Source organism: Scophthalmus maximus, chromosome 4 (genome assembly GCF_022379125.1).
Source record: "Scophthalmus maximus strain ysfricsl-2021 chromosome 4, ASM2237912v1, whole genome shotgun sequence".
In the NCBI taxonomy this organism is placed as follows: Eukaryota; Metazoa; Chordata; class Actinopteri; order Pleuronectiformes; family Scophthalmidae; genus Scophthalmus; species Scophthalmus maximus.
Genome location: NC_061518.1, coordinates 9,804,927 through 9,814,273, shown reverse-complemented (window position 1 = coordinate 9,814,273; position 9,347 = coordinate 9,804,927). Strand labels below are relative to the sequence as shown.

The following is a 9,347-nucleotide window of genomic DNA, read 5'->3' as shown; positions in this document are numbered from 1 at the left end:
TTTGATTCTGATGTAAGAAATGAATATGGCTTATGCAGAGTGTTTATAAATCACACTTTATGTCCAAAATCACATGGAAAAATGTAATGTTATTCACAAATGTGCTGCTCATGGGTGTCAAAAACTAACAATAGAAAGGTTAACATTATTTTAAAAAATATCTGTCTCAGATGTTACAAATAAAATGTAAACAAACTTTCCACACAGTTGTAACAGATCACTGGCGAGACGGGAACGGACGGGGATTATTCTGTGGTTTCCTCTGGTGTAAGAATCAGAGCACATGTTAACGGGTGAGCGTTGAGTAGCAGCAGCTGGTGTAAAAATACAGCATATTATTCTTGCTAACAGTCATTTCCTTTACCGCTCAAAGGAAACAGCTTGTTTCAGGAAACTGAGTGAGTCGTCTTTTGCAAATGAAATTGCAACATCATGTCAGCGGATCACGGCACAATAACATCCATGGACGTGGACGTAGCTTTCGTCAAATCCAAGAGGGGAATCCTGAAGGTGGCAGAGATGGTGAGATACTGTACATCATCATCATCATCATCATCATCATGACTTTGAACATTTTGCACTTTGCAGCAAATGAAACTGAAACAGCCCAAGATAAACTCTCAATGTCCCGAACACACATTACACAGGTGGAAAAGACAGAGTACGTGAGGCAATGACGAAGAAGAGTCGCAAGCTTGCTCTGTAGTTTTAGTCAAATGCTACTGGAACTAGTTTGTTGACGGCAGAAACTCACCGTTACATTGCAGGAGCTTTTGAGAGGCTAAAGGAGAAACTTTCTTTACTAAAAAAAAAGTAAAGAAAGTGTGATGTGGAAACACAGTTTATCAGACAGCGACACGACCAGTTCCTCTTTCTCTACAAAATCTGAAACATGCAGCAGCAACGCTTAAATGTATGAGCTTTTAGAATCTATGGCTTCTATTATTAAAGTAACTTTTTTTTTTTGGGTGTGTGTGTTGTGTCTCTTTGTCTCGTCAGGTGACTCTGTTCGTGGCCTTTGTGTGTTTCACTGTAGGATCCAGACCAGAGTACATTACAGCCTCAGTGATGGAGTTCCTCATCACTTCATTGCTGCTGTCGTTGTACCTGTTCAAACTCAACAAGAGGCTGACTTTCTTCTTTTGGCCGCTGGTGGTGAGTAATGCTTTACAGCAAAACATTATGAACATTAAAAGTATTTAGAGTCTTAGTGAGAAGAGGAAAAAGCTGCCATAGACTACATTTGTTTTTCCAAGTTCTTGTTCTGAAAGTCTGCTCTTTACCCTTCTTCAGGATATGGTCAATTCAGTCTTGGCAGCGGTCTTCTTCACTGTCCTGAGCCTGGTGGCTTTGATCACATACCACGTCACAGGCACACTGGTCGGAGGGGTGAGGCATCTTTCTTGACTATTTCTAATGGCAATATATGATTCATGTGAATTTTCATCATTAATAAACAAACATTTGGTTTAAGTCTCCAGGAAATTAATTTGAGTCAAATGTGATGTCCTCTGGAGTGTTTTTAATTGCTCTGACTCTAACCTCTGCTTCCTTTAACTGACTAACTAACTAACTCACTCACTCACTCACTCACTCACTCACTCACTCACTCACTGACTCACTGACTGACTGACTGACTGACTGACTGACTGACTGACCTTGACAAAACATAACCCTAACCTCACCTCTTATCCCTTGAAAAAGGTGACATATTATGCAAAAATCTCGTTTTCAGTGTTTGTGCATGTGTCACCTTTAATGATTCAGGGCTGATGCGTGTGTTTTGAAATCTGCTCTCTGTTTGCAGATAGTTACTTTCATGTCAGCTGCTCTTCTCTGTGTGGACAGCTACACGCTGTTCAGGAGCATCACATTCAACAAGCGGAGAGGTGAAAGCCAGAGTCAAGGGAGTGGCGCCGTCAATGGGGGCGCCGCGGACCACCCATGACATCACAGGCCCCCCAAGTGGCCCCCCCTGGAGAGTTGGCAGCTTGTATTCTGCTTTTATCTGTTATTTGGCATTGGATAAATCATATTTTACATTGGGTACATTATATTTTACATTAGGTACTATCAATTTAAATCAATAAAGTATACTTTTATAATAGTTAAATAGTATAACTGGGTTTAAGTGTCACAGGTTTGAAGGGGCATGACCCAAATGAAGGTATGAAGGAAAAAATAGTATTTAATAACTAAGGTAACAAAGAGCAGACTTTAATAAACAAAATCCAACTCTCCAAACCTCAAATCCAAAACTCCAAAATATACTACAACGGCATAATAGAATTCTTGAAATTCAGTTGTAGCTTTTGGTTTTGGTGACGAATGAATAAATCAATTACACAAATGAATACAGTGTGTGTTTAAAAAAAAGAAAAAACTCCCACCCACTTATTACGGCATGTTATGAATAGTTGTACTGTGATGCTGTTCTGTACATTATATTTCAAAGGATTCGCCCACTTTGTTTCATCATATTTAAGATTCTCGCTGTGGTTTTCGAACAAATATTCAGTGATTTATTTGGACGATGTTTTGATTTTCAACCTTGAATAAACAAGAAATATTAAAAAACAAAAGAGGATTTCTTTTTGCCTTGTGACAGAAGCACTGTGTGTGTGTGTGTGTGTGTGTATGTGTGTGTGTGTGGGGGGGGGGGGGGGGGGGAGCATCGCATTTCACATCTGGAGAAAGCAGATGTTGCGCTTTTCGGGAGCTCGCGAGCGCCGCGTTTCCGCGCTGTCGTTGTTTCCGTTTCCACCCACGAGAAGCCTCGCGCCTCCACACAGCAGCCTATCTTTTCTTTTCTCTCCTTTTCTCTTTTCAGTGCGCACTTGGTGCTCTGCAGTTTGAGGAGGGGCGAGAGTCGTGATCGTCTTCAACAATGGGGGACATCGAGGCTCCCGACTCTCGGCCGCGCCAGACTGTCCTGCTCTCCGTTCTCCCGAGCAGAGAGTTCGCCTCCTCCAGGAAAGGAATGCTCCTTATTGCTGAAGTGGTAAGAGAATGACCGGGGGGGGGGGGGGGGGGGTCTCCTCTCCTCTCCTATCCTCTCCTCTGAAACTAACCAAACTGTTGCTGTGCCATTGCCTCGTCCGTGCGCAATAGTAAGCGAAGGCGCGCGCTGCGTTTTTGTTTTTTTTGGATACTTAAAACCGAATGCTGAACTGTCATTTTGAATATAGGTCAGTCACTTTCCGTCACAAGGTTTCCATGAGTCAAGGGAGGAGCAGTCAAATGTTGTGGCAACATGAGGTAAACTTTCTTGAACTTGGAATAAACTTCGATGGACAGATATGGACATGGCATGAAGACTTCTCCAACCAGCCCTACTCATGCTATGGTCATCCGCACTGAAGTCTAAGCTTCTGCCATCTCTCAGTGTTGTGTCAGTGAGTGAGTGAGTGCACAATCCATTTAAACAGCAAATCTTAAAGCCTATGGAGGGAGTCACTTATACATTGATGGTCCAAATGGATTCCAACAAACCAGGAACCGAAAGAGTGTGAACGGCTGATGTGTGGTGGTGGTGTGAGTCCAGCATTACGCGCCGTGCTTACAGGGAGGGTCTCTCTGCAGCCGCAGGCTGTGTGAACCCTCACATCTGTGTCATGTGACACATCCAGCCCCATGTTGGGCTGCAGTGAGGGCGAGCAGTCATCTTACCCAGAGTCACATCCTTCAGCCTGTTGCTACAACATGTAGCCTGCAGCACAGTCCTCACCCACACACACACACACACACACACACACACACACACACACACAGTACAGCCTCTTTACAGCCTCTCCACCGTGTGACTGAGCTCATCAGCCCTTGGCCAAAAATCCCTCTGTCACTACCGACAGTGTAACGCTCAACCACATCCTTATATGTACGTTCAGATGAGGCTTGAACGCCCGGTCTAAACTTGTGCAGAGCAGTAAGAGACTCTGCGCTTTTGGAGATTTGTGATAGAGTGCAGGTTTTTTTCTAGTGGGAGGAACGCATGTCATGTCAGAACTCTAGAGAAAATGAAGACACGGGCAGAGGTGTTATTCCACACAACCAACCAAAGTGTTTGACAAGAGCCCAAGTGTTGTTTAGGTCACGACGTACGAGTGATTGTGAGACGTCTGCGTTTTTGAAGGGCAAAAAAAAACGTTTTTCTCGTTTCCCTCTGGTGGAATCTAGCGTTGGCTGAATTTCTTCCTGGTTTTGAGATAATCCATCTCTGAAGTGATCTCTTGTCCCCCCAAAAAACTCAGTATAATCCACAAATGTGTCTGTCATGTCATGGTGTTTGAAGTGTGACACGGTGTGTGTACGGAAAAAATAAAAGGAGAAACTTTTTAAAGATAGTTTTGGCCAATCACACTGATGAAAATGGCACTGCATCGCTCTATACTGCCAACTTTGAACTTTCATGGAAGAAATAGTCCTTTTGGGAACAGTGATGTGTGTGAATCTGTGTTTTTAAACCACGCGTACGTTCATTTCCGTTGTGCAAAAATCTCAGTTTAGTTTATTCAGATTTGAGCGTACATTAGTAGTGGTATTACTGTTCATATGATTATATTGCTGGGATTTACTGCATTTTGCCCTGAAGTTATTCTCATTGGAGTTACAGTTTAATTGTGGAGTACACAATGTTGTGCTAAATGTGCGAAAAGTGTGCTTCCTCCCCCCTAGGTGATGTAAACTGAAAAAACAAACAAACAAATAAAATTATCAGAAGTCTTAGCTCAGTGCGTGATGTGTTTCTGGTTTTAGGAATTATGATGTTTTTCAGTTTTAAAGCCTCTCGCGTGTAAGTTTTACTACTTTCAATTCCTGCTCGTTGGACTCGAAGCTCCTTTCCATCTGATCCCGATCCAAGAGGATCAGATGCCCTAATATCAAAGTTTACAATTGATAACACTGAGTAGTTTAAATGATCTGTTGATTATTAATTTAGCAATATGAAGGAGTATTAATCAAGTTGGACTTTAAATCGTATAAATCAAATATGGAGATATCAAGACTGAATGCCAAACATTCTGTGGTCTCTGGTATTTTCTGCTTTTCGTGGTTATTATATTATTGTACGCAGAAGATTTCTGGTTTGCGGGCTGTGGCTTAGACCAAATTATTAATAATTATTTTTATTATTGGGCTCAGGGATACTGTATCGTGATGGGCTTTTACAAGTGTGACTAAATGGTCACTTATTTGATGCTGTAATTTACCAAGTTAGTTAAAAAATAAAGGAATGGATGGAATCCACAATGTCACTAAACATTGTGTCACTCCAATGAACATAAGGTCCTTTGCTTCTCATCCACTGCTGTTGTACGATCCCATCATCCCGCAATTTATTCTTCCTGAGCAAACATTCCCAAGGATTTTCCCCAGAACCTCAGAGAGAAAATTCCTCAGGTTTACTTGTTTTGCGTTGTCTTAACATTTTTTAAATTTTTTTTTTTTTTCTTTGAAGAACAGCAGCTGCAGCAGTTTGTGTTGAGTCAGGGGGAGTTCCTGGCCTCAGGCCGCTGTGGGATGACTGACTGAGACAAAGACAAGATGGCCGGGGCCTGGTTGAGATCACAGTGTCTGGACTTGCTTTCATTCGCAATGATATGGTGGCGTCCATCTCCTCTAATGGGGGGGCTTCAAACACGAGGCAGGCCCTTTTAACTAAACACGTCTTTCATCATGGCAGCGTTGTGTCTGTGGGTGCCTGGGTGTTGGTGTGCAGTGGACGAGAGCAGGATTCAGTGTAACACTGTATAAGCCCCTTGTGTAAATAATCTTGGTCTCCATACAGGAAGTGGGCCTGGAGCTCACACTGCCCGACAGCTCTGGGGCAGCGGAACAGCTTGAAGGGAGAAGATTCTTTCTTTTTTTTTTCATTTTATCTATCGTTTGGTTTGTTAATTGCCTTCAAATCTTCAAATTCAAGCAGCTCACTTAGAAATAAAGAAAGATGAGGGAAAAATCCAAGACAAAAGCAACCGCTTGAAGCATCTCTCCTTCAGTAGTCTCTAATCACACAAGGAAAAAGCTTCTACCCTTTTCTCTTTTCGTTTGAAGTTTTTTTTGTCTTGAACTCTCTTTCTCTCTATCTCTTACATTTCTCTTTTCAGGCTCTTTCCTTCATTTCGTTTGTGTGTTTTGCGGCGTCCACGGCCGCGGCCTTCGTGACAGTCCCGCTGCTGGAGTTCCTGGCTGCGCTCTTCTTGTTGTTTGCTTACTCCACCAAATTCAACGAGAGGTTTAAAGGCTTCCTCTGGCCTCTCATGGTGAGAGACAATTTTATTTTTTTTACATTTTTAAATCATTTAAAAAATTCTCTGTATAATGTGTGTTCCTTCTTCCTTTCTCTGAAAGGATTTCATGAGATGTGTGACCGCCTCCGTTATCTTTTTCATCGTCTCCATCATTGCAGTGTCCAGATATGTGGACGGGTCCTCTAAGGCTGCCGGGGTGAGAGTCAATATCTGGTCTTCATTACATGGTTTGGTCAAATGGTAGTTTTAATTTTCACCGCACTCGTGTCAAATCTCTTTCTTTCCACAGGTGTTTGGTTTCATTGCCACCATCGTGTTCGCTCTAGACTTTTACCTCATTTTCAATGAGCTGGCTAACTTCCTGAAGCAGGGAGGGGAGTCCAATGAGGAGCCATCAAGACAGCAAGGTAAGAGCCCAGATTGAAATCTGATATGTGGCCGCAATATACGAGCATATAATATGCATATGTAATATATGGACAAATAGATCATTTTAATATAATGAAAACTAAATGTGTAGCAGAAATGGTTGTGTATTTTTGTTAATTCAGTATTTAAGACAACATACAAATATACATATTTGACATATGTGATATGTGAAAAAATATGGCTACACAGCACTTAACATATATGATCTAATTTGCAACCACGCAGCCCGGTTTGTTTTGCGAAATTGTTTCAAATTGTCTAAACATAATAGAAAAAAATTAAATGAATGACATTTCTTTGTTGTCATTGTGTTGGTGTATACAACAAAATTCAGGTTTCATGCATGACTAGAGCTATTATATATATATAAAAAATATTTACAAGGAGTGTGTAAATGTTAATTTAAAAACAATACACAAAAGTCATTTAATACAATCCCATATTTTGGAATATTTGTTTACTTGAACCTTGTGCTGGTTCAGCATATAGCACTGTCACCTCACAATCAACACTGTTCGATACCACCAGGGGCAGTGAATGTGCTTTTTGGGATATGGATGAAGCAGCAAAGTTTAAAATGTGTCAACGTTTGCACTTGTGTTGTTAAATGAAAGTGAAACCCAGAAATGTTTCCTGCAATATCATAACTCAATCTCAGCTTAATCGTGTCATCTCACTGTTTAAAATGCACCATATTTTCCGTTTCAATGTTTCACTTACTTTTGTAACCGGTCCGACAGGAAGCAAACATGGAGAACTAACACTTGTTCCTAAAACTACATGTGTTTTTTGTCACTTTTGTTTTCTAGATGAGTTTTCAGACTCTGATTCAGACTGAGACCAGGAAGGACCTCCACCAGCGGATAGACGATGTCATCGTACAGAAAATAAACCTTAGCAGAAGAAAATGGCTGCTGCTGAGCTTCCATCTGTCCCATCTTACCACGAGGTTCATTAATGATGTGTACGGTAAAAAAAATCACGTCCAGGTCGCACTGATTGCGTCTTAAGTACTTGCAGTTATCAGTTGCCGGGAAATTCTCCATTCAGGGCCGAACATGTTTCAAAAGGAGGAACTGGATCCTCTGTAGTTGTCGTCTTTGAGCAGGTTTCTTCTGCTGAGCATTAAAGGGTGGAAACACATTTCACACATGAATCATGTCAGAGCATTCAGGAAAAAAAAGTCTAAACTCATGTGTCAAATATGTTGGTCTTTTTTAGTTTGCAATCTACTGGTCAACACAAGTACCAAAAAAAACGCAATTTTCTTTAAGGCCCCAACTCATATTCAGTGTCTCAGACGATTCTGGTTTAAATGTAAATGCCATTATCGACTGGACACTTCAAATATCATAAAGCTGTGAATTTGTTTGGTGTCAATACATTGACTTTTTTAGAAGCTCTTTGTATCTACACGTGGGACCATTTCTCTAAATCTGATATCAGGACTAATATTGACTTTACGTGTGCATGTACTGGGACCTTAATTACAGGCATGTTAAACACTAAATCAATGTCCTTAGTGATCAAGTGTTTAGGAATACCAGAGCTGCCCAAGAGGCCTACGCTCACTTGGCAGTTTATTAGGTACACCTCGGTCAAACTAGGACAGGTATTTATCTTATTGTGTTACTGCATTTATATAAAAGTGGATAGGCTAAACTCTGTATAACGCAGTGCAGTTCTACAACAGCACAAATGACACCCTCCAAAATGACCTCGGCGTCGAGTCGACAAAACAGAAACAAAAACTGAAGATGAAAGCCTGAATGAAGTCGCAGGACGGTTGTGTAAGACTGCATTAGTTTCAGCTGGGTGTACCTAATAAATTGTACTTAAGTAGGGCGTACTCATCATTTATACCTTTGGTTGGCTGGTTACAACCTCTGTCCAGTTGTCTTCACCCTACAGGAGTCTGTTTTTGTTTTTTTTAATAATTTGAGTATACTGTTTGTTTATATTCAGATACAGACAGATACAGACAGATACAGAGTTCCTGTGCCGTGTTGTGCTGCATGAAAAACTATTCTTGGCTGTCGTTGTGTTTATTTGTCCCAAAAGTGTTTATGATGGAGAGTTTACTGAATTTAAGCAACAGCAATGATGATGCGTTTTTCAAATCAATTCAGTTAACACAAAGTTTCATAGCCTCCTCTCTGCTCTCATGTTTTAGCTTGTCTGCTGTACATGTGCGTGTGTGTGTGTGTGTGTGTGTGTATGCATGCACGTGTGAATAACAATGCATTGATGCCACTTCATGCGGTATTATTTTGTTGAATAACAAAATATCCAATATGTGAATCGTTGTGTTATTGTTTATGTCTTGGTTGGTCAGTTCCTGCGCGCGTGTCTGAGTCTTCGGTTCTTTCACTGAGAAATCAGACGCACTAGATCGCCACGGTGACTGTTGATGTAAAAAAACACACTGCACTACACGGCCGTTATGACAGCACTGTGAATCGAACATAGATGACCTGGTGCCCTGGTGTCGGTGGCCTCTGAAGTCCAAGTTGGATTCCAACTGATGTGAACAATTTGAACATTGTTTTTCAAGAAAATACAAAGCTAAATTTACGTCTAATAATTATTCACCATTGTGCCTTGTATGTTAGTTGAGATAAAAAAGATTCTTGTTAAATGATGTCCAGGCAGAAATTAACAAAGTTT

The 9,347-nt window shown here is 41.1% G+C and overlaps 2 protein-coding genes across 3 annotated transcripts; both read left to right on the top strand.

Annotated features, from left to right (window-relative positions):
* Positions 1 to 128: 128 nt before the first annotated feature.
* Positions 129 to 2,582, top strand: LOC118302366 (proteolipid protein 2). 2 transcript variants are annotated; one of them, XM_035628435.2, is made up of 4 exons: positions 129 to 522; positions 1,037 to 1,155; positions 1,294 to 1,389; positions 1,808 to 2,582. In XM_035628435.2, exons 1-4 carry the CDS (start codon positions 417 to 419, stop codon positions 1,946 to 1,948), a joined length of 462 nt encoding a protein of 153 aa, XP_035484328.1. In that variant the 5' UTR covers positions 129 to 416; the 3' UTR covers positions 1,949 to 2,582. The 2 variants fall into 2 exon arrangements, with proteins under 2 accessions (XP_035484328.1, XP_035484327.1); XM_035628434.2 differs by having other exon boundaries at positions 309 to 522; positions 1,000 to 1,155.
* Positions 2,583 to 2,699: 117 nt separating this feature from the next.
* cmtm3 (CKLF-like MARVEL transmembrane domain containing 3) lies at positions 2,700 to 8,981 on the top strand. The gene is made up of 5 exons (XM_035628431.2): positions 2,700 to 3,001; positions 6,108 to 6,263; positions 6,352 to 6,447; positions 6,541 to 6,658; positions 7,490 to 8,981. The coding sequence occupies exons 1-5, from the start codon at positions 2,888 to 2,890 to the stop codon at positions 7,516 to 7,518; spliced, it is 513 nt and encodes a 170-aa protein (XP_035484324.1). The 5' UTR covers positions 2,700 to 2,887; the 3' UTR covers positions 7,519 to 8,981.
* The last annotated feature ends 366 nt before the right edge of the window (positions 8,982 to 9,347 follow it).